At 56.0% G+C, this 23,106-nt stretch overlaps 1 protein-coding gene across 1 annotated transcript; it reads left to right on the plus strand.

The window, feature by feature from the left end:
* Positions 1-2,236: 2,236 nt before the first annotated feature.
* MFNG (MFNG O-fucosylpeptide 3-beta-N-acetylglucosaminyltransferase) lies at positions 2,237-18,484 on the plus strand. The gene is made up of 8 exons (XM_072844066.1): positions 2,237-2,720; positions 8,119-8,167; positions 8,565-8,667; positions 9,048-9,201; positions 12,307-12,392; positions 14,169-14,334; positions 16,057-16,142; positions 17,555-18,484. The coding sequence occupies exons 1-8, from the start codon at positions 2,472-2,474 to the stop codon at positions 17,607-17,609; spliced, it is 948 nt and encodes a 315-aa protein (XP_072700167.1). The 5' UTR covers positions 2,237-2,471; the 3' UTR covers positions 17,610-18,484.
* The last annotated feature ends 4,622 nt before the right edge of the window (positions 18,485-23,106 follow it).

Genomic DNA, 23,106 nt, shown 5'->3' on the forward strand with positions numbered 1-23,106 from the left:
CGACAGCCCAGGCGGGATGGCTACAAGGGGTGCTGCTTTAGCTTAGGGTCTGGGATTCCTTGGAGAAGTATTTATGGGACCTTTGTGCTTGAGTGCTGTCCTTGGTCATCCTATGACAGTCCTGTCACAGTGATGAACTTGGGTCAGCCCCTGGAGGTTTGGGGGGGATGGGTTACTAGGTAGAGGGAATCTCCAGAGCAAAGTTTCAGAAGCAGAAAATGGGTTGAGTTTGGCCACCTGGAGAGTGGTGGGAAATGAGACTGGGGAGTCCAAGTTCAGGGTTGGGGGCTACCTAAATCTTAGTGTCTTATGAGGTCTGGCTCAGACACCATCACCAGGAAGCCTGCTTGATTCACCCGGGCCTTGGGACTTCTCAGCCATGCCATGTGTTGCCTTGAGGCAGGATGGTGGGTCTCTGAGGGTGGCTGTGGGCTCCCTGGGTGTGGAGACTGGTTAATGCTCATTTGGGTAAACGAACCTCCCCACTTTCTTGCGTGTGCCTGGCCCAGTGCTTAGTGTATGGACATATGAGTCTGGGTGACATTGTGGGATCTCCGTGAAGCAGCTGCCTTTGTCTAGTCCCATTTTAGGTATCCTTTCACTGGGGTGGAGGAGCCCACTAACCCCTTAATCCTCATTAGGTCTTAATTTTGTCCCCATTTGTCAAGTGAGGAAATTAAAATTCAGAGAGGTGAAGGAACTTGCCCAGAGCCACACAGCTAGTAAGTAGCTCAGTCAGGATTTGAACCCTGGTCTGTGTGGCACGACGCCTGGGATCATCCTTCAGGGATGCCTTTCTGAGAGGATGGGCCATGCAGGGGCTTGGCACGGGGCTGGCCCACAGGAGGGTGATCCAAAAGGGTTGATTCTCCATTCCTCTCCCTCCACAGGCCTAGCAGGCGTGGGCCACAGCAGGCCCGGTCCAATTCAGACATCTGGTGCTTTCTTGTGTTTAATGGATGTTTCTTGAGCTCCTACTATGTGCCAGGCATTGTTCTAGGCAGTGGGGATTCGGGGACTAAAACAAGAATCCCCTGCCCTCATATACTCATGCGATAGAGAATAGGTAAGTAAAATATACAGGATGTCAGAAGATGAGAAGTTCTTTGGGGAGAACACAGCAGAAAAAGGGGCCTGGAAAGGATGGGCCTGGGGGACTAGGAAGGAGAGGGGAGAAGATATTGCACATTTTAAAAAGTGGCCTGGGATGTCCTTGTGGAAACCATGATGTTTGTGTAGGCCCGAAGGAGGCGAGGGAGTGAGATATGCAGACCTCTAGGGAAAGGCCCAGGCAGGAACAGCATGTACAAAGGTCCTGAGGTGGGTGTGTGCCTGGACTGGCCAGAAGCCCAGTGGGTCTGTAATGGAGGGAGCAAGGGGAGAGTAGTAGGAGGTGGGGCTGGAGGGAACAGGGAGCCCTCCTATAGGCTGCTGTATGATCTTGGGCTTTGTTCTGAGGGAGATGGGGGACAGAGCAGGATTCTAGCAGAGGAAGAATGAGATGTGTGTCCAGCCAGATGGACCTTGTGTCCAACCAGATGGTGGCTGGGGAATGCCCTCTGTCCACGGCCTGCCTGGGAGAGAGGCAGCAATAAAGACTGCTGAGTGAGATGGGGTGCCGTGGGCTACAGCAGGGCAGGCACCCTTCAGGACCCCCTGTGGGCCAGATGAAGCCCTGAGACTTGGGTTCCAGGTCAGCTCTGTGATGGAGCTGCTGGGTCATCTTCAATCCTTCTGTGCCTTATGTGCTCAGCTATCAACCGGCAGTAGCGATCCTCCTCGAGCTGTTATAGAGACAAGGCTCTGAGCAACCTACTCTGGGCGCCCTGCGGGTGTGCGGAGGGGGGCATCAGGGAAGGCTCTCTGGAGGAGGAGGTTAAAAATGAAGCTTGGTGAAAGGAGAGGGGCGACGATAGGGAGGATGGGGGGAGCATCCAGGAGGGGGCATAGTGTGAGCAGGGGCGGAGGCTGGATAGCAGGACACCGTAAAACAATGGGTGTTGAATGAGCTAAGCCACGGTCTCTGGGGAGCCGGGAGGCTGGAAGGCCCCTCCCTTCCATGGGGCACGGGCGGTTTTGTGTCGTCCCCACCCCCACGGCAGCAGCTGGCCTGCCGGGCGCCGCCGGGGCTGTCCCCTCTGCGGAGCCCGCAGCAGCCACCGCTGGGGCTCCCGGGCCGGCCCGCCCCTCCCCTCGGGCTGCGCTGGAGGCGGGGCGGGGCCAGGCGCCCCGGAGTCGGGGTGGGAGCGGGCGGGAGCGGGCGGGAGCAGGTGGAGGGCTGGCGGCGGCGGCGGCGGCGGGGCTGCCGAGGCTCGGCCTCCCGGCCCGGAGCACCGGCTCCCACGTCTCCCCTCCTGGCTGCTCCTGATGCCCCCCGCCTTTCGCCCTGGCCGGGGGGCCCCCACCTAACCAGCCTCGCCTCCCCGTCCTGCTGGGATTCGGGGGCTGAGCTGTCTGGGGTCCCAGGGCCGATGCAGTGCCGCCTCCTCCGCGGCCTGGCCCTCCTCACCCTTCTGTGCATGGGGCTCCTCTCCCTACGGTACCACTCGAGCCTGTCCCCACAGGGCGTGCAGGAGCCCCCTGGGCTGAGCCCGCCAAGCCCTCTGTCCCCCGAGCTGCGGCTGCACGATGTCTTCATTGCGGTCAAGACAACCCGAACCTTCCACCGCTCCCGCCTGGAGCTGCTGCTCGACACGTGGGTCTCCAGAACCAGGGAACAGGTGACAAGTGGGCGACCGTGGGCCCCAGGAGTGGCCCCTGGCCTGAGGGACTTACAGAGACCTTTCTATTGGGCTGGGGTCCCTGGCGGCCTCCAGGGAGAAGCTGCTGGCCCACTTGCCCAGTCTGGGCTTGTCTTCCCACTCCTTCCTCCCAGGATCAGGGGCTCCTGTGGCCCTGCCTGTGCCCCTCACTGACCCTCTAGCCAGGGGCTCCTCAGGCCCACTGCTCCATGTCTTTCAGGGGCCAGGCTGAGCCCCTGCCCTAAGCTCCTCATTCCCTCCTGGGGGCCCCTCTATTCCCTGGCTGTGCTAGCACAGGCTTTGCTCCTGCCCATGTTGGCCCGGCCTGGCCATGGGGACAGTGGGGGGTGCTGGGCAGCTGGGGTAGAGTCCTCTGAGAGGTCTGACATGTGCCCTGCCAGGCTGCCCCCAGCCTGGGCCCTGGGTGCTGTCCTACTGCCCTGGCTGCGAGGGTGGAGAAGAGGAGCTGAGCCGCTGAGGAGGGGAAGGTCCAGGTGGGGCCTGTTCTCAGGGAGGGGTGGCTCGCATCCCTTCAGAACTCCTGGCCGCCCCTGCCCCTGTGCCTCTGCTGCCCAGGATGTGCCCAGGGCGTGCCCAGGGCAGTGGGGCCTCAGGGCCTCATCTCCTGTGCTCTTTTGGGGGGGGGCAATTTGGGAGGGAGGGAAGGAAGGAGGGAGGGAGGTGTGCTACGAGGTTGGTGGCCTAGGTGATGACTGGGAGAGATTAGAGTAGAGGTCTGCCCAACATGTGGGATTGTGTGTGTGTGTGTGTGTGTGCGCGCGCGCGTGCCTGCATGGAGCCAAAGTGTCAGCGTTAGATGTGCCATGACAAGAGGTGTGTGGATGATGGGGGCGTGTGGCTTGTGTCTTTCCGAAGACAAACTGAGTCCCTCCAGCTCTTGCCCTCTCCAGACCCAGTGCCCTCCATAAGCAAAGTCAATGATTTAGGGAGGATGTTGGGAACTGTCTCTGGGGGAGGTGGAGGGACAGCTCTACACACACACACACACACACACACACACACACACACAGTCCCTACTTTAGCGGCTGGCTCAGCGGGAGGAAGTGACGGAGCCTTTGGAGGGGGTGGGGGCTCCTGGGAGGCTGAGGAGTAGGTGGAGGGGAGGTGATGCCTGCGGAGCCCAGGGCTTTCTGGGGAGAGGGCACCGCTCTGATTTCCCGGCCATGATGTCCTAGCATCTTATTTAGCCTTTTCTCCAGTGGGACCCCAGCATCCAGGTCCTTCCCTGGGGCACCACTCAGCTTCTCATCTTGGGGAGATTCTGGTTCCTCCTGCGGAAGCCGCTGAGCCTGGCCCTCCCCGCAGACCTTCCTGTTTATGGCGCTGCGTCTGTGTACCCGGGAGCAGGCCTCACGTGGTCTGAGGCCCCTTCCTGCCTTGTCTTCATCACCATGGTGGTGCCCTTGCCCCGGATGAGGAAACTGAGGTCAGAGTCCCCCTGAAGGCCTAGGGGCTCAGAGCCCAGTGGGACCCAGGCCTCTCTGGTCGGGGCCCTTCATTCTCTCCTGAGACCCAGGATCCCAGAGCCACCTGGTCCCTGTGCTGCAGGAGAGGGTCCTTGGGCCTGCAACCTGCGTGGCTGGGCCTGGCGGGCCCAGATCAGCAAAGGAGAGGAAGCAGTCGCCCCCTGTGTGCCTCGAGCTCAGTCCCACATACCAGCTAGGCAGGCAGTCAGAGGGAATAGCCCTATGTGCTCAGCACCTAAGGGGCTGCACATCAGTTGCCTCATTGTTTAACCACTTGCCAGCCCTGGGTCGTAGGTATCGTAGCCCTGTTTTTTGTTTTTTAATTTTATCTATTCATTCATGAGAGACACACAGAGAGAGGCAGAGACACAGGTGGAGGGAGAAGCAGGCTCCTCGAGGGGAGCCCGATGCGGGACTTGATCCCAGGACCCCGGGCTCATGACCTGAGCCGAAGGCAGACGCTCAACTGCTGAGCCACCCACCCCATAGTCCTGTTTTATAGGCGAGGAAACCGAACACATTTAAGCCAAGATAGAAGATGAAGTCACTCATTTGCACAGCACCCCTCGGCCCCCAGCACTCCGGACAGTCTAGAAACCTTGTCCTTATGCAGAGCTGCAAAAAGGAAGGATGCTCACATTGAGGAAGAGGAGGGAAGACAGGGAGACACATTCTCACCGCACTGCGTCTGCGGCCCCTTTGTCTCTACCCTTTGGCTCATCTTTCTCTGTGACCTTGGCCAAGGCCCGCCCCCTTTCAGCCCTCAGTTTCCCTATCTGCACAGGACAGGAGGGTCTGGGAGCCTGTCTCAGCTCTGCCATCAGGAGCGGGCCTGAGCTGGTTAACTCCAGGGCTGGGTGCCCGCCCCAGCTGGTTAAGGGTGGCCGGGTGGCAGGTGGGCCTTTGTAGCGGCAGGCTGGGGCTCTTGCGGCCTTTGTCCCAGGCAGAGGGGGCGGGCCAGGAGGAGGACCCGTTTTGTGATCCATGGGGAGCCTTTCCCTTCCCCACAGTCCCCTTGAGGGCAGTGGGTAGGGGGTGGAGGCAGCAGTGCCAGCTCCACATCCCCCTCCCCTGCAGCAGATGGCCCCCACCCTCCCCTCCCCTGACCCCAGCTGGCTGCCTGTCCTTTTGTTTTCCTGTGAGGTTTTAACCATTGTCAGAGTCTCCTCCTTAGACAAATTAAATGCAACCCCTGGCTCAGAGGAAACTCTGCCCACTGCTCTGTGCCAATCTCAGGGTTTCCAGGGACTGAAACACCAGCCTCCTGCGCCCGACCCAGCCCCCAGGCCTGCTGCAGGACCCCCCTTCCTCCACTGATTCGGGCGTATTCATCCATCAACAAACACACCCTGGCCCATTTGGCCCGCGCTCCAAACTCAAGAGAGTTCCACTATCTGGTGGCTGTTTGGTGGCAAAAGTTTGCCAGGGAGCAGGGCAAGAAAGGCCTGATTTATTTTACTGGCTCCCTGGGGGCTGTGTTGAAAACGACTTGGGGTGGGGACAGGACAGGCCAGGGAGACCAGGGCAAAGGTCGCTGCAGCAAAGCAGGCAGGAGATGACCAGGGAGGGCTGGGTCTCCGCGGGCCGTGGAGGCTGGTGAAGACGGGGCGCATCCCAGGTAATGTGATGCCACCCCATCCGGGTGCGCAGAATTTGCTGGCAGATTGGATGTGGGGTGTGAAACAAAGAGAGGAGGCAAGGCGACCCCGGCGTGCTGGGTCCCAGCAAGATGGGGAGCACTCAGAGGAGTACAGGTCTGGTGGGGAGGTGGAGCGGGGGCACTGAGTCTGAGGCACCTGCTAGGCCCCCTGGGGAGAAGTTGTGGCTGCTGTGGGATTTGATGGCTTCTTGCTGGTGTTGAAAGCCGAGAGGCTGGATAGCACTGCTGAGGCAGTGGACGGGATAGAAGAGGGCCAGCGTCGGGCCGCCTACACTTTCTGCAGGGATATCTGGGACCTCGAGTGTTAGCTGGATCTGAAGGTGGAGACACACCCCAGGGAGAGGGGCTCAGAAGGCAGATGCTGCCCAGGTGTCCTGGAGGTGAGCTGGGTGCCAGGACAGGGGGATAAATCAAACCTGTGCCCTTCAGGATGCCACTGTCTGGTGGGAGGGACCAAAGGATAGATTTCCATAACCCAGGGGCTGCTGTTACTTACCATCAGGAGCAACAGGTGGCTGAGGGGCACATGGGAGGGGTATCAGGGAAGGCTTCCTGGAGGAGGTGATGACTGAACCAGGAGGTAGGGAGCAAGAAAAGAGCACAGCATGTGCAAAGGCCCCGAGGGATGTGCATGTGTGTGGCACATTTGGGGAACTGAAAGACGTTTGGAGAAGGGGTGGGGCAGGAAGTGGTGAGATAAGCTGCATCAGGTCCAGGGGCTGGGTGGCCCCTCACGGCCACACTTAAGAGGCTGGCCTTTATCCCAAGGGCAGTAGGGAGCCACAGAAGGTGCTAGGTGGGGTGGTGGGCATGGGTATGATCTGATTCTGGTTCTGACAGGAAAAGAGATCTGAAGGTCTTGCACTATTCCACTGAAAGATAACTGGCTCAGAACATCCATGGTTATGGGCCCAGAGGAGACAGGACTCATTTCCTCCTGTCCCTTCCTGTGCCCAACTGTGGCTTCTGGCCTCTGGTGCCTCAGTTTCCCCCAAGATAAAAAGCTAAGCCTGGCTTTGCCGCATCCTCTTTCTTGTTCTTTCTCACATTATCTCCCTTTACGGTCATAGTTCCTCATTTTCCAGCTGGGGAAACCGAGTCTCAAAGCAGGGGCTGATCTGATCGGAAAGGCTGGTTCCCGGAAACCAGGGAGAAGTTTGTGACTGAGCAGGGAGGGGCTTGCAGCTGGAGGCAGGACAGGGCTAGCTCCAGTGGGGCCAGAGTGAGGGATGGGGATGTTCAGGGCCTTTAAACAGGTGCGATGCTTTCTCCTTGCTCCTCACTTGGAAAGAGTTCAAAATGGTCCAGGCCCTGGGCAGGGCCACCTAAGGGAGGGTCAGAGGAGACCCTTGCTGTGCTTGGCGGACAGGAGGACCTGCTCGGGTGGGGAGAGGCGCGTGTGCCAGGCGGGGCGTGGAATGGGGGTTAGATGGGTCCCGGCTGTGGGTCTGTCTTGCCACAAGCTGCCTGTGGAGGGTTTGTCTCTGATTCTGTTTGCGTGGCCTCTACCTGCCCAGGGGGCGGTGAGGAGAGGTCCGAGGCCTGTGGGTCCGAATCCCAGCTCAGCGGTTGTCACCTGTACAACCGTGGTCTTTCACTCAGCCTCCGCTTTGCCATCTGTGAGGGGGACCGAACACGACACCTGTCTTAAGGTTCAGTGAGGTCAGCAGGAAGCAGGGGTGTACAAGCTGCTGGTGGGGTGCTTCTCCGATCTGGGAGGGGTGGGATTGGATCCTGATGGAAAATTTCTGAAATGCGTAAGGGCCCTGCGCCTGCGCCCGGCGTCTGTGTGGCTGTGAAAGCCATGACTGTCTCTCCAAGTACCTGTGGTGTCCCAGGGTGCGGGTCTTCCCACAGAGAGTCCGTCCTGACAAAGTGTCCAGGGTTGTGTATGTGTGGTGACAGAGGGGCCGTGTGGGACTGCAGTGTGTGTTTGTGCGTGACATCGGAGAGGGTGTGACTCTGGTAGGGTCCCCACGGTGCTGGCCTGCAAGGCTGCTCGTGCAAGTGACACTGTGGCCTGGTGCATGCTGTGAAGCTGTGCTGTGTGTATTGTGAGGCGGGGTCGCTGAGAAAGTCATGTTGTCTTCAAGGGGTGTGTGATGATGTTGGGAGGGCTGTGTGTCTGTCACTGATGGAGGACAGTGGTCTGGACAGGTACTTCGGCAGAGGCTTGGCTGTGGGCTGCCCTTGGCCGACTCTGGTCCTGACTCCTCTTTTTCCTTCTTAGACATTCGTCTTCACCGACAGCCCAGATGAAGGCCTCCAGGAGAGACTGGGTAACTCTGGGTGGGGTGAGGGCCCCTCAGCTGTTTCCAGGGAAAGCTAGGGTGGCTGTCCCCTGGCGTGGGGTCCCCAGGAAACAGGGCTGCTGTCCCTTGGCATGTAGGGATCCCCTTTGCCTGGGAGGGGAGCAGGCTTCTTCCCTGGAATCGGGTGTAGGTGTGAGGAGGGGCTCTCCTGGACGGTACCCTGGACTCCTGGGTCCCAGCCCAGCCTCCCGTTCATTAGCTCTGGGGTCCTGGGAGGGTCAGCTCTCCCTGGCCTCAGTCTCCCCATGTGTAAAATGGGAGTGATGGACCGCTCCAGGCTGGGGTCTTGCTCCACATTCTCACAGTGTGCAGGGCTGTGGGAAGGACCTGGACAGGGTCCCCTGACTTGTCCCCACTTCTCCAGGGTCCCACCTAATGGTCACCAACTGCTCTGCTGAGCACAGCCACCCGGCGCTGTCCTGCAAGATGGCTGCTGAGTTTGACACCTTCTTGGCCAGTGGGCTGCAGTGAGTGCATCTGGGTCTCTGGGGGCAGGTGCTACCTTTGCCTCAGGCTAGTTCCCCAAATAGGGTGTTGTGTCAAAAAAGTGAAGTTGGCTGGGTCTGGTGAATTTACTCATGTAAGGGCCTCCCGGGGTCTGTCTCTGGGCAGTCTGGGTTCAAGTCTTGCCCTTCACTGACTGTGACCTTGGGCAAGTACCTTAATCTTTCTGAGCTTTGGTCCCCTCCTGGGAAGTGGGCACACTTTCCTCAGGAGCTCACACAGATGCTGTGTGGCTCAGAGCATGGGCCTTCAGGTTAGCTACCCTCAGTGCCTAAGTCTGCTGATTATGGGGGGGCGGGAAGCCCCTTGGGAACCCTCCTCCAAACTCCCCTTCCGCCCACAGGTGGTTCTGCCACGTGGATGACGACAACTATGTGAACCCAAGGGCGCTGCTGAGGCTGCTAAAAACCTTCCCCCAGACTCGCGACGTCTACCTGGGCCGGCCCAGCCTGAACCGGCCCATCCGCGCTTCGGAGCCCAGGCCGCACAACCGCACGGTGGGTCCCTCCCTTCCTCCCTCTGCTTTGGTCCCGGGGTCCGCGGGGTCCGGCGGGGGGCGGGGCCAGGGCGGAGTCACGATCCTGTCTTCTCGGTGAACCCGGAGGCTGAGATAATGCAGGTGAGGCGCAGAGCCCGGCACACAGTAGGGCCGGAGTCGCTGAGGAGCGGCGGCTCCTTCTGGTCACACAGTGAAAGGGGTGTGGGGTATGGGGGGGATGAGCGGAGGCTTCCTGGCTATGGCTGGACTCCTGGCCCCTGGTATCTTCATGTCGTTGTTCAGGATGTTCAAATGCCGAATACCGCTGGGCTGGGTGGTGAACTGCGCTGCCCCCAGCCCCTGAGCACTCCCCTCCCCTCGGCACCCCTCCTCTCTCCAGATTCCACTGACTGGCAACTAAAGAGGTGCCACTTGGCACAATGGGCCCCAGCACCGACCTCAGCTCCAGACCTAGAGGGACGCTAATGAGGGCTGTGAGATTTAGGAAACAAATACACCAAAAAATCAGGGTAATAGTTAAATTGGACTTTCAGATAAACAGGGAAGAATTTTTTATTTTATTTTTAAAGATTTTATTTATTTATTCGTGAGAGACAGAGAGAGAGGCGCAGAGACACAGGCAGAGGGAGAAGCAGGCTCCAGGCAGGGAGCCCAATGTGGGACTCGATCCCAGGACCCCAGGATCACGCCCTGGGCCGAAGGCAGGTGCTAAACCGTGGAGCCACCCAGGCTGCCTGGGAAGAATTTTTTAGCATAAGTATGTAACATGGTTCTCTCCTGGTCCCCAGGACCCACCAGGCTTCTGGTGTCGGTGTGGCCCAGGCCCCCAGGGCCCCAAGGAAAAGGCTAGTCAGGGGGTCCCCCTCCCTAGAGGCAGCATGTGGAGCAGGAGCTGGGCCTTCAGTAGGGCTCTCTGCTTCCCCGGCTCACCATCTGCTTCACTAGAGGAAGAAACACAAAAGTTTAATTATCAGCAGCTACATGGCCTCTGAGCCCTAATTAAATCCTCTTGGGCCCTGGGGGCATGTAGGTGAGTCAACTCCAGGTGAGGGTGGGGTGCCCCAGGCTCCCGCACCGCCACATGCTTGGCGGTAGGGGTTGAGAACGTTGCTCTGGAGCCCTACTCCGTGGCTTCACACACCAGCTCTGCTACCTCCTGGCTTCATGACCTTTGCTGAAGTCACCCCACCTTTCTGTGCCTCAGTTTCCATCCCCACCTAACAGGGTGGTTGTGAGCAAAAAAAAGGAACAATTAAATGAGGTCACTACGCAAGTGCTTAGAATGGGACCTGGCATGGATGACACTGGTGAGTGTCCAGTGGTCAGTACCCAACCCAGCTCAGCCTTCCTCTTGGGGCTCCTGCCTCCTGTGTGGGTTCAGCACCTGCTGGGCACACCCAGGCCCCGACCCCACATCGTGCACTAATTCCCTTCTTGCACACACTCCACCGGTGGGATCCCTAGACTCTGCCCCAAAATGTCCAGGCTGCTTGGATTCTGGGGTGCCCCCTGGGCTGTGTGTGTTGGGGGCAGGGACAGCAAAAGGGAGTGAGAGTTCTGGCACAAGCTCAGTCCCAACTCTGGGACCTCCTTTCTCTGCACCTTGTCACCTCATCTGTGGCCACAGGACACTGTACATCTGTGCTCAGCGTTAGGCACTTCTACTGTTACTGCTGTTGGTACTTTAATTATCTGGGACCAGAAGCCCTGGACCCATAAGTCATTCAACAAGCCTTGATTGGCACCTCCTCGGTTCATTCTGCTTTGTTGAGGCCTGGCCTATAATCTAAGAGGGCGGCATTTCCAGAAGTAGCTCATAGAGGTCTTCAGGAGGAGGACACAGGGCCGGCAGAACTGGAGCAGATGTGCTCACAGGTGACAAGTCTGAGGCTCAGAGAGGAGCAGGGACTTTCTCAAGGTTGCTGGAGGCTGAGGCCCCAGTGTCACGCTTCCCGACCTCCTGCCCGGGTTCTCACTGCTGCGTCATGGGATAACCCAGCCCCATGCAACATGCATGAGTGAAGCACCAACCATGTACTTGGGCGAAGGTAACCGTGGGGAGCTTGTTGGTTAAGAGATGGCACAGCCGAAGGGTGCGGTGTTTGCCAAAAGCCTTCAAGAAGGTCAGGAGTTCTGATGTCACGAGTCCTCACAGAGGAGGCGGGGGCAGAAAGTGGTTTAAACCCCAAGGGAGGTGTTTGGTTCCTGAGACTGAGAAGTCAAGGGGTTTGCTGGCCTCGGGGGCTCACAGGCCTCTCTGTCCTTCTCTCTTTACCCCGTGAGAGGCCTCGTTCCCTCCTTGTGCAGAAAAGCTTTCTCAGTCCCAGGAGCAAGGAGTGGCGAGGCCGGTGCAAGTGGCGTGGCATAGGTGGCATCACGACTACCGCTCCCAGGCCTGGTGACCCCGTGGAAAGTGTGTCTTCCTCCCAGTTAGCATATGGAGCTCAGGGAAGAGCTCTGATTGGCTGGCCCAAGTCACGTGCCCGTTACTGAGCCAGTCGCTGGGTTGAGTGTGGCCCTGTGATCCACCGTTTCTGGGGCGCCTGCCCACCTCCTGCCCAGGGAGCGGTGCTATTTGGCAGCCCCTCCTGAACCACCTGGGGAGGGGTAGAGGGACTTCTCTGGGGAAAGGGGTGAGGTGTGCTGGGCGGACAGATATGATACACATTCTCTTTAAGTGAAATCCAGCCAGACTGGGGTCTAATTAGAAACTCCATCACTCTTAATTAGCCATGTGACTTTGGGCCTTGGTTTTCTTGTCTATAAAATGGGCATGGGGCACCTGGGTGGCTCAGTGGTTGAGCATCTACCTTTGGCTCAGGGCGTGATCCCGGGGTCCTGGGATCGAGTCCCGCATCGGGCTCCCCGCATGGAGCCTGCTTCTCCCTCTGCCTGTCTCTGCCTCTCTCTGTGTTTCTCATAAATAAGTAAATAAAATATTTTTTTTAAATGGGCATAATAATGCCAGGCTGTAGCAAGGCTTTAGTGAAACATGAAATAAAAAGGTTTTGAGCCGTGCTGGTTGGGGGTGAGGGGTGGCCCAGCTGTTGTCCCGACCCCCAGGCTCACCTTGCACCTTGGCCCTCCCCACCTCTCCCCCCAGAGGCAGGTACAGTTCTGGTTTGCCACTGGGGGTGCTGGCTTCTGCATCAACCGCAAACTGGCATTGAAGATGGCCCCATGGGCCAGGTAAGCAAAGCTGCACAGGAGGGTGGGGGAGAGTGGGGCCTGCTGTGGGGGGTGCCTTTGCAGCAGGGAGGGCTTGAGAGTGAGCTGAGGAGAAACTGCCTCTCATGCATGCTGTGTCACAGAGCTACACAGTGGTGCGCAAGCCACCTGCCATCCTGTGCACTCTGCCACACACAGGCAAGTTGTGTAATCTCTGGGAGCCTCAGTGTCCCCATCTGTAAGATGGACCTGATTATATGATAGCTAATGGTTGGTGTGAAGGGTGGAATGTGACAATATTTAGGCTGGCACCTGGTCCCCAATGTCACAGGGGAGGTAAAGGCCAAGTGTAGAGGCATTCAGAGGAAGGAAGAAGTAGGGCCTTCTGCTAGTAGGAAGGCTTCCTAGAAGAGGTGGCCTTTGAACTAGGATGGCCCTAGAGGCCCCCCACCCATGTGAAGGTGGGAAGTGGAAGCTCCCAGTATGGGGTAAGGGCACTGGTATTCTAGAGAGGAAGTGGCAAAGGCTTGGCCTCTCCAGGTGCGCACTGGTAGGATGTTGTTATAACAGCAACATCAGTGTTGCTACCTTGTATCGAGGGCTGATTGGAGCCAGGCCTGCGCTTCACCAAGAGTATCCTGAACGGGGGAGGAAGGCATGTCCACTTTGTTTCCACCTCTAAGGAGATGGAAGTGTGAGAGGTTGAGCCAGTGACTGGTCCAAGTCACCCAGGTCCAAGGTCACTCAGCAGCTGGGTTTGGCCCCAAGACCTGCCTGCTTTGCCACTATACCACCCTAGCCTGCTCTGACCTGGATGGGAGGGGTCATCGCGAGGGGTGGGGGGGACTCAGGCCCTGGTTGGGAGGGGTAATGCTGTCCTAGGGCCTGTCGACAGCAGGTCCATACACATACACCAGGGGTACTCCCTGTACCTGGTGCCCCCATCTGGGCTTCTGTCCACCTTTATGGTGTATTTGTGTGAATTGGTAAAGGTACCCCCTTTGGCCAGGTGCAACCTCTGGGCACAGCCTGGATGGGAAGGGAAGGCTGGGTTTCTGCACCCGCTGGGCCCCTTGGTCAGGCATTCTGTGCAGTGGGGCAGCCTGCCTGACCTGGCCCCCAGGGATGTCTACGGGGTATGCAGCCAGGTGATGCCCCTCCTTGGGACACTGCCCCTTCCTCCTCGACATCTGGCTGATTCCAGCGCATCTTGTAAGACTCCATTTAAAGCCTGCCATTGTCATGGTTAAATAAAAAGCAAAACAAAAGACTGCCACCTCCTCTGGGAAGCCCACCTTACCGTCCTGTGTCACCCAGGCCTCATGCTTCCCTTTGACTTAGTGCCAGTCCTGCTCCTAAGTGACTTGTCCATCTGCCTCCACTCAGAACGGGGGCTGCTATCGAGGGCAGGAAGCTTTTCTTTTTTATCTCTGTATCTGCAACACTAGCACGGTACCTGGCACCAGGTAGATCCTCAAGCCCAGCCACGAATGAGTGAGTGAATGAATGTACAGAAAGGAAAAGGTACATTTATAAAGGGCTTCTTCTTGCCATTCTTCCACTTAATCTTCACAATAGCCCAGTGAGGGTTATCACGCCCATTTCACAGAAGAGGATGCTGAGGCTCCCCAGGTTTGTGGCTTGCCCAAAGTCACACAGCACACAGGAGGCAGATGCTAGAGTTGAAGGTCTGCTCTGCCCAGTGGCCACGGTGGACAGAGGGCCTTCGGGGAGGCAGGGGGAGCTCTGGGTGCTGAGGGCCTGAGCCAGTGGCCTCAGCATGGCTCTGTGTCTCAGTGGCTCCCGCTTCGTGGAAACGTCTGCCCTCATCCGGTTGCCTGATGACTGCACTGTGGGCTACATCGTCGAGTGCAAGCTACGGGGCCACCTGCAGCCCAGCCCCCTCTTCCACTCCCACCTGGAGACCTTGCAGCTGCTGGGGGCTGCTCAGCTCCCAGAGCAGGTGAGCTTTCCTGAGAGCAATGGGAGAGGGGACCTGTGGGGACTGTCCCCTACTGATGATGACACCGAGGCCCAAGGTGGGAGAGCACCCTCTGACTCAGCCAAGGGTTAGCATTTGTGATCCTCAAATTCTTTGGTCTGGTCCCGGAATGAATGCCAGCTGGAAGGGCTTGCATGGATCCGAGGAAGCTTGCCTTTGGGTTCAGACTGCTCGGCTCCCTGCCTGCTCCCTCTGGTCCCTATGTTCCTTCTTCAACCTTCCAGCTTCCCACATTCCTCCAAAGGGGCCAGGCCTGCCCTTTCCAACCTCTGCCTGTTGGTTTTCCCACCTTCATCGAAGCTTCCTGCCTGCTGCCTTCTTTCTAACCCAGATGTTGCTGGCAAAGAGCAGGTGTTTAGGGGGAAATCTCAGGTGTAATGTCTGGCTGGGGGAGGGGGACCCCATTCACCACCTGGCAGGTCACATCTCCGCAGAGGCCCGGCTGGCTCTACCTTGCACACGTGGCCCTCCTACTCATGGGTGGCTTGTCCCAGAGGTGATCCTGGCTGGGAAGGCCTCTGGGGTTCTCCACCCAATGGTGCAAGTCAGGAGCCTTTGGTAGCAAGGGACAGAAATGCAATACAGTCTGGTCCAACAAACAAGGACATTGTATGGGCTCTTGAACCTGAGAGGCTAGAGGCCAGCTTGCCACTTCTGGCTGAGTCTGCATGCTCAGGCTGTCCTCACTCTCATCTGTTCCCTGACATTGGGTTCACCCTCTGGCAGGCTTGCCCCCTTCAGGTGGGCAAGATTTCCAGGCTTCTGCCCCACCCATAGGAGGAGAGCTCCTCCCTCTGCCACGGTCCAGGGCTGGTGCTTGTTGGTGCTTGTTGGTCGGAAGGCCTGCTTATGTCCTCGACCAGGGCCAAGAGTTAGTATTGGTTTGCCAAGCTCTGGAACTGGGGTGTGGGTGTGGTCCCAATAAGACCTTCAGGGCCTGAAGCCAGGAAACGGCAGGGGGCAGATTTGGGGCAGCCAAAACCAGGCACCGTAATGGCTAAGATTTTCAGAGTACCATGCTGGTGGCCTTATCTGCTTTAACTCTCTGGTTCCTTACAACCTTTGCAAGAAGTCAGCGCTAACATTCCCGTTCTGTAGGTGGGGACAGTGAGGCCCAGGGAGCTGAACTAACCATGGCACAGCTAACATAAGGGAGAGGGGGATTTGAACCCTGCCTGAGTGGCTCCTAAGCCCACAGTCTTTAACTGCTCTGGTCAACTGCCTCTCGACAAGGGGCATTATCCCAAGTTCTCATTGTGTGTGGAGTACCTGAAGCTCTGGATGGAGAGGAGCTTCATCCCCACAGAGAGTCCCTACAGAGAGTCTCCAGAAACCTCTGTCCAGGCATGGAATTTACTGGAAGTGAGCCTTCCCCTCTTGAGACTCAGTGTCCTAGTCTATAGGCAAGGGACTCGTTCCAGCTTCTCAGGTAGGGTAGACTGCTGGGGAATGTAAATAGGGTCTGGGCCAGACAGTGCCCTATAATCTCGAAGTGCCTTGAGGAGTGGGGTGGGCTCCTCAGTGGAGCCCAGAGGGCTAGGGTGGAATTTCAGGGATAAAAGCAGGGTCTCTGTGCCCCATCTCAGAATGCCCTATGTGCCTTCCCTGCTTCTGCCCAAACACCTCCCCCTTCTGGGGTCCCCAATGAGACATCCCACCAACATTCCCTTTTTCTCTGCCTAGGTCACTCTCAGCTATGGTGTCTTTGAGGGGAAGCTCAATGTCATTAAGCTACAAGGCCCCTTCTCCCCTGAGGAGGACCCTTCCAGGTGAGTCTATAGGGTTGGAGGAGTCGAGGCCAAGTCCAGGCATCTAGAGAGAAGGGAGCCTGGAAGTAGGGAAGGCCTTGGTTGCTGATAGCACAGAGCCGGGGGTGCAGGGAGTGGATTTCAGTCTCTGTTTTGCCCTGGGATTGCTGTGTGACCTTGGGTGAATCCCATCCTTTCTCTGAGCCTCAGTCTCCCCATGCCTAACACAAGGAGGCTGGGTGTTGTGGATCGGAGGGCTCTCACAGCCCTGACCCTCAGGGATTCCTCAGGACCCTCTGAAACACTGAAGAATGTCTTCACAGAGCAAAGGAGATCCTCTGTTGGAAGAACTGCAGGCCCTGATGGGAAATTAATTTTTAGTTGAGCTTTTGTCAGCTCTCTGTTTCTTTGATGATACTCTTCCATGGTTCTTTTCAGTAGGTAGATGGTTGGAAAGGGGGCTAAAGGGCCACTCATGCTCCTTCCAGTTCTGCCTCACAAAAAGGCCACAGGGAGGTTAGAGCGTTTGGCTCAGACCCAGCTGCTGTAGAGCATCTAGGAGCATAGCCTGCGACACGCTGCGGTGGGAGGACTGGCTGCCGGAGGAAGTAGGAGAAGCCACTGTGGCTGAGATGCAGGAGAGAGAGAGCGGCGGCAAGTGTAGTTGGAGGGGGTGGCTGGGGCCTCCCCAGGGCCTTGTAGGCTCCGTCTGGAACTCCTGGGGGAACCAGGACTCCTGGCTCTGCAGTTCTGCAGAGCTGTCTGTCTGGGGCAGAGGCTCACAACTGTTTGAGGTGCCCTGGGGCCAGGGCTGCGTTGGACAAGTTAGACATTACGAGGAGACAGAGTTTAGCTCAATATAGGAAAAAAATTCAAATTTCGGAGGTGACAGCTACTGCCTTCAAATGGGTGAGCTCCTCATCTGTGGAAATGTACAAGCTATGGCTCTACTGCCAGGAGGGTTATGAGCAGATGTGAAATTCTCTCAAAGCCTGAAGATTCTAGAATCCAAAGGTTCCCACCTCATAGGGCTAGAGCCAACTGGGCCCTCAGATACATGTGATCAGATAGTCTGGCCTCAGCTGGGGTCTCTTCATAGCATCTCTGTCCTTTGAAGTCTCTCTAAACCAGTGGTTTTCACGAGGGGCCATCCCCCCTGGGGGGACATTTGGCAACATCTAGAGACATTTTGGGTTGTGACGAGTCAAGGGGATTCTACGGCATCAAGCGGGTAGAGGCTGGGGGTGCTGCTGAACATCCTACAATGCACAGGCTACCCCACAACAAAGAATTACCTGGCCCTAAATTTTAATAGTGCTGGGGTGGAGAAATCCTGCTCTAAACCATCCCTGTGGCATGTACTCCCCTAGGAGCCCATGGAGTGAGTGTAGGAGTTGGGGTGACCATCTTGTCCACTTCTGATCTCTTTACAGGTTCCGTTCCCTCCATTGTCTCCTATACCCAGACACTCCTTGGTGTCCAAGCTGATGGCCAGATGAACCCTGAACCACTGGGCAAAGTTTGGGATGAGGCTTCTGGTTGTCCTCGGCCTCTCCAGGCAACCCTGGGGATCTGCGGCAAGTGCCCTTTGGTGGGCAGGCCCCAACAGGGCCTCTGACTGGTGGGCCAGCCTAGGCTCAGATGGTGGCAGTGAAGGCATAATGGCCTCTGGGAAATGGGTTGGACAGCCCAGAAAACAGGTGCACCAGGTGAGGGCCAGAGAGGCCCCCGGCACTGGGCTTCTGTGGGCCTTGGGTGGCTGAATTGAACAAGCATGGGGGTGTCCTTGAGCTGGGCTGGGGCTTAGGGGTCTTAACCCTCCAGAAAATTACATGGGCCCCTGGGTGGGATCTGGTCTCCATCCCCAGCTCTGGTCTCTGTCATTCCCCTGGGGTCAAGCACTGGGCCACCCACTCCTGGCTCCCTTGCCTGGATCCCCAAGCACTGAGGGGACCCAGGTGGACTAATGGCAGACCCAGTGTCTGTGGAAGATATGGTCATTGCTGACCAGTGTCCAGCTCCTTGTACCAACCCCTTGCTAACAGATCCTATTTTGTTTGGAGTATCGGCATGCCTAAACCTCGATGATGGATCATGATGGATCCCAGCCAATTGTGACGATCCTTTTGCTCACTTTCCCAGCTTCTCTTGCTCAGTCTATTGGTGCAAATTAAAGCCAACAGAGAGGCTCCTGGGGAATATTTTGCAGCCCCATACCCCATCTTCATGCTGTGAACGTGGGTGTGATGTTTGGATCTGAGGCCGTTACCTTGTTATCATGAAGGAAGGGCCATGACAATCATGTACACCTGTCCCTTTTGGCCTCTGGTTCTGTAAGAAAATTAAACCCTTACTTGTATAAACCTCTCTTGGTCCAGTTTTCTGTTATGGGCAGCCAGTGTGTTCCTGACTGGGGCAGGCTCTTAGGTCTGCCTGTCACAGTGGTGATGGTGGTGTTGACTTGGATCCTGAGCTAGATGTCCCTGCATCCTCTGCCTTTGCTTGCTGTAGATATAACCTTGAAGAATCCATTTGGTCTCTCTGGCCGTTTTGCCCATTTTATAGATGAGAGAAGGAACACCTTCTCCTTCAATTGATATCTGGGTGAAATGACAGTGTTGGTAAAGGGCTCAGCACAGACTCTGGCACAGAAAAGGAAGGGTTCAGTGAGCAGGGACTGTTACTAGTGTGTATGTGAGCCAGGGTGTGTGAGGGTATGCATGGGTGTGTGTGTGTACACACACGTGTGACATGCGTATAAACAGGCATACACCACACGTGTCCTTAGGCACAGACCTGTGTAGAAAGGCGACACCACACAACCCCATGCATGAGGTGCTGGCATGCCAGGAGCTACTTCTCCTTTACTCTGCCCTCAAAACCTGGGTTGGGGGTCACCAGAGAATTGGGAGAGGCAGAGTGGAGACATAGCTGAGGGAGTCAGCCTCTAGTGTCAGATAAAGGAGCAGTTTGACAGCCATGGTGGGAGGTGAATCAATGGAAGCCTGCAAGAATGAACGAATGAAAGTGGTCAATGGTAGAAGTTCAGGAATGCTGGTGCATAGGTTGGGGAGGCTTAGGGATGAGAGACGTCTTCTCCCCGTGAGTCATTCTCAGTGATGTGGTAATTTGGGGCCACCATGGGGCTCTGGGCTGGGGGTAGGAAGGAGGACAGAGGAGAGATCCTGAGGGATACAGGGGCCCTAAGCCAGGCAGCCAAGGCTGAGGGCTCTTTGGAACATACTCTCCAGGCCTTAGAGGACCTTGTCCCTAATGCAGTCTGTCTGGGACAGCTGGAACCACAGAGCACCAGAGCCTCAGCCCTGGTTTCCCAAGGAGGAACTTGAGGCCCAGAGAGGGACTGCCATGTGCTTGTGATCACACAGCAGGTCAAGTGCAGAGTCGGGCTGCTTGGCCTCCTGCAAGGCTCTTTTCTTTCAGGGCTAACCCAATGCTGGGTTTATGGGACATGAACTGAGTAGGGGTGGCCCTGGCCCTGCAGCCCTGGGAGGGGGGATGGAGTGGTGTGCTCCACAGCTGTTGTTCTCTCCACCCTGTATGTGGAAGGCTGCCGGCCGGCCCGCTTTTAGAAGCAGCAGCATCAGATTTGCGGGTTGTTCCCAGATCCTGGGGGTCGGGTGGAGGGAACAGGACTCGGGCCATCTGCTGCCTCCATTGTCCCAGAATAGCTGTGGTAGGGAGGGGGAGCAGAGTCAGCAAGGATCAGAATTGGGATGGAAGAAGGGGGGTGTCTGGATTTAACCCATTGTGTGTCTGTACGGGAGAGTATGAAGCTGCCTGCACTCTGGATGAAGGTGACCCACGTGGGTCCCCACAGGCAGGGCTGGCAATGGGGGAGAGGGACAAAATTGGACCACCCTGTATTGGTCTTGGGGTCAAGCCCCTCGAGTAAGTGTTATTCCATTTTATAGGTTAGGAAATTGAGGCCCAGAGAGAGAGAAGGCCGTTGGTCCAGGTCATAGGGCTTAGAGGTGCCAGAACCAAGGCTTGAGGCAACCTAGCTCTGCAACGGTCACCTCAGCACAGCACGGGATGACAATGCAGGGTCGGGAGAGTTCTACTCTCCTTTCACCTCTGGCTCTATGCCCTTGGGCAGGTTACTTCACCATTCACTGGCCCCGCCAGTAAATAGACACAATGACTTCTATGTTGCAGGCTGTGCGGGTTTGAGATGCTACACAGAAAGCTCCTGGTACAGATAACTACCTGCTAAATAAACAACAGCTACTTGCCCTTTCTCGGCTGTGAAAGTGGGGGACAGGCTGCTGGACTGGCCATCATTTCCACCCCACTATCTGGGTCTGGGCTGATGTTGTTCCTACCCATGTTACCACAGAAGCCTCGTCGCTCACTGGTGGTGGGTAACTGGCTTCCAAACTTCCCCTGGTAGATGCCAAGGTGTCTTTACCCAGATGGGTGATCAGCCTGGTGACACTGATCACTTTTAGTATCACCTCAGAAGGAAGAAATCTGACCTCCAGTGCTTCTGATGGAATATAATTGGAAGAACACAGCACCCCCCAGAGAGTCTGCTTGCCCAAAAAATTGACCCTACATGGGCCAACTTTCTGGATTTAAATACCAGTTTCCAGGAAATGGGGGAGGACAGTGGAACATGTTAAATGACACTGTGAGGGGTTGGCCCACATTAAAAGGGGGATCATTCTACAGGACAAAGGACTTGGTTCTTTAACAACTAAGATGGCAAACACAAGGCAGAAAGGAAGGACCGTTAGAGATTATAAGAGATTTGAGAGGCATAGCAACTAAATGCAATGCATGGACCTTGTTTAGACTCTGGTTCAAACAATGAACAAGGAAATACATTTTTGAGAAGAGTGAGGGAATTTGAACATGGACTTTGTATTAGATGGTATTAAGGAACTGTTAATTTTGTTAGGTGTGATAACGATATCGAGGGTTTTTTGTTGTTGTTGTTTATTTATTTAAGTAGTGCCTACACCTAAGGTGGCGATTGAAGCCATGACCCTGGGATCAAGAATTGCATGCTCTTCTGACTGAGCCAGCTAGGGACCCTCAGGTTCTTTTTTTTTTTTTTTTTTTTTTTTTAATGTTTAAATAAGAAACGTTCTTAAAAAAAAAAGTTCTAATATGTAAGAGATACCTTCTGAAATATTTATGGGTAAAATGATATAATGTCTGGAATTTTCTTTAAAAGGAGCTTGAGAGGAGGAATGAAATAAGAATAGCAAAATAGGGGTGGTTGTGGAAGCTGGGTGGTGGGCACATGGGTGTTCATTATGCCATTCCCTTTACTTTGGGGTGTGTTTGAACATTTCTATAATAAAAAGTAAAATTAAATAAAGAGGGTCTGTGAATATTCCATTTGTTGGCTCTGGCCCTCTCCCTTTTCTTTCTCCCTCCCCTGTCCCCTCCCCCATGCCCCACATTCAGGCCCAGATAACATCTGTTCTCATTAGACACAGCAGTCTGGTTCCACTTCCTGTTCTCACCGAAAGGCCAGAGAAAGGAGAGGCAGACCTTGACCGGAAGCTGGCCCTGCCTGAATGACATTTGGCCTCTTGCCTGGTTTCCCCAAGGCCTACCTACCCTGATTCTTTTGGTTCTGAGCACTTGTATCAGTCACTTTGTAACCTAGTGGCACTGGCCCTGTGCAGTCATGGGACACATTCCTCTGCTCACTTACCACTCCCCCTAGTTGTCCATCCAATAAGAATTTACTGTTCATCTACTCTGGGTGGGTGGATGGGGGGAAGCATTCCTGTGTGAGGTTACACAGATGCAAAACCTAGCCTCAAGAGGGAGCTCAAATCCCAATATGGACATATTGAGAACATGCCATATCTTGTACTGATGATGAAACATGACCATGGGGCAAAAGGAGGAAAGACTAAAATCTGGGGAGCCTCCAGGACAGCAGGGATTGGGAAGACTTGATGTGTGAGGTGATGAATCTGGGTCTTGGGCCATGAGGAGACCAGAAGGGGCGGAATGTATCACACACTGCCTTGCAGATAGGACTAGGGAGACCCTAAGGAAAGATACAAGTGCTGGCTATGGTTATGGGTACTACTGTTTTCAGGCGCCTACTTATCTCATCTTGCAGGATAAAGGTGAAGTACGTACCTAACTCATAATACAGGTGGAGTACTTTTCCTCCTTGCCTCCTGGTATCTCCTCCTGAATGACTTTGTAGGCTTCTCCCAGAGCAGAGGCTCTGCTAGATGTGCTTCTGGGCCTTACAGTATCTAGCACAGTGCTGGGCACATAGGCCCTTCATGAAGACCAATGACCATTTAGGTGAATGAGCCAATTCTAGGCCAGTACCAGGATGGCTGTATTAAAATCTCGGGTGCTCGGAACAAAAGGATTCCAGATCCTCAGAATCCAATCTACAAAGAACGAGCTAAGGAGTCTCTGTTCACCTGGTTCCCAGGAGGATTGCCGCCAGGTTAGAGAACCAAGTGGGGCGTTGAGGTGAGTTCAGCACCACGGACAGAACCCGCGTTGTGCCTCCATCTACTCTCCTTCCTGGGACTAGCTGGGGCAGGGCATTCCATGTGTGCATGTGGTGGGGCTCATGGTCTAACCCCGAGGTGGAAGAGGTGACACCCGTGGCCTTGGCCCCCTAGTCACACAGCCCTCATCTATGCTTCAGGAGTGGGTTTCAGGGCAGGCACTGGTCCGCTGTGGGAGACAGCTCTGACTGCACAGGGAGGGGCCGTATAATAAATATCCCCTCCATTTCTTTTATAAGTTGTAAATGACTCCCATACTGTGTAAGCAGCAAAGCATGGAGCCTGAGCCAATGTGAACAAATTAATCCCCCAAACATGGTTTGAGCACCTACTGTGTTCAAGGGCTGTGCTGGTAGCCAAGGGGCACATAGGGATGAGCAAGACATAGCTGCCGCCCTGAGGAACCCACAGCTTGTCAAACATGGTTCATTGATTGTTACGAAGGCGAGCGGCCTTGAAGATAA

This window comes from Canis lupus, chromosome 11 (assembly GCF_048164855.1).
Source record: "Canis lupus baileyi chromosome 11, mCanLup2.hap1, whole genome shotgun sequence".
NCBI classification, from domain to species: domain Eukaryota; kingdom Metazoa; phylum Chordata; class Mammalia; order Carnivora; family Canidae; genus Canis; species Canis lupus.

Bases quoted from the DNA above. Each gene is read 5' to 3' on its own strand.
- MFNG (XM_072844066.1), top strand. From the start codon at position 2,472: ATGCAGTGCCGCCTCCTCCGCGGCCTGGCCCTCCTCACCCTTCTGTGC. The intron at 8,668-9,047 runs GTGAGTGCATCT...TTCCGCCCACAG, and splicing joins TTCTTGGCCAGTGGGCTGCA to GTGGTTCTGCCACGTGGATG. The intron at 16,143-17,554 runs GTGAGTCTATAG...ATCTCTTTACAG, and splicing joins CCTGAGGAGGACCCTTCCAG to GTTCCGTTCCCTCCATTGTC.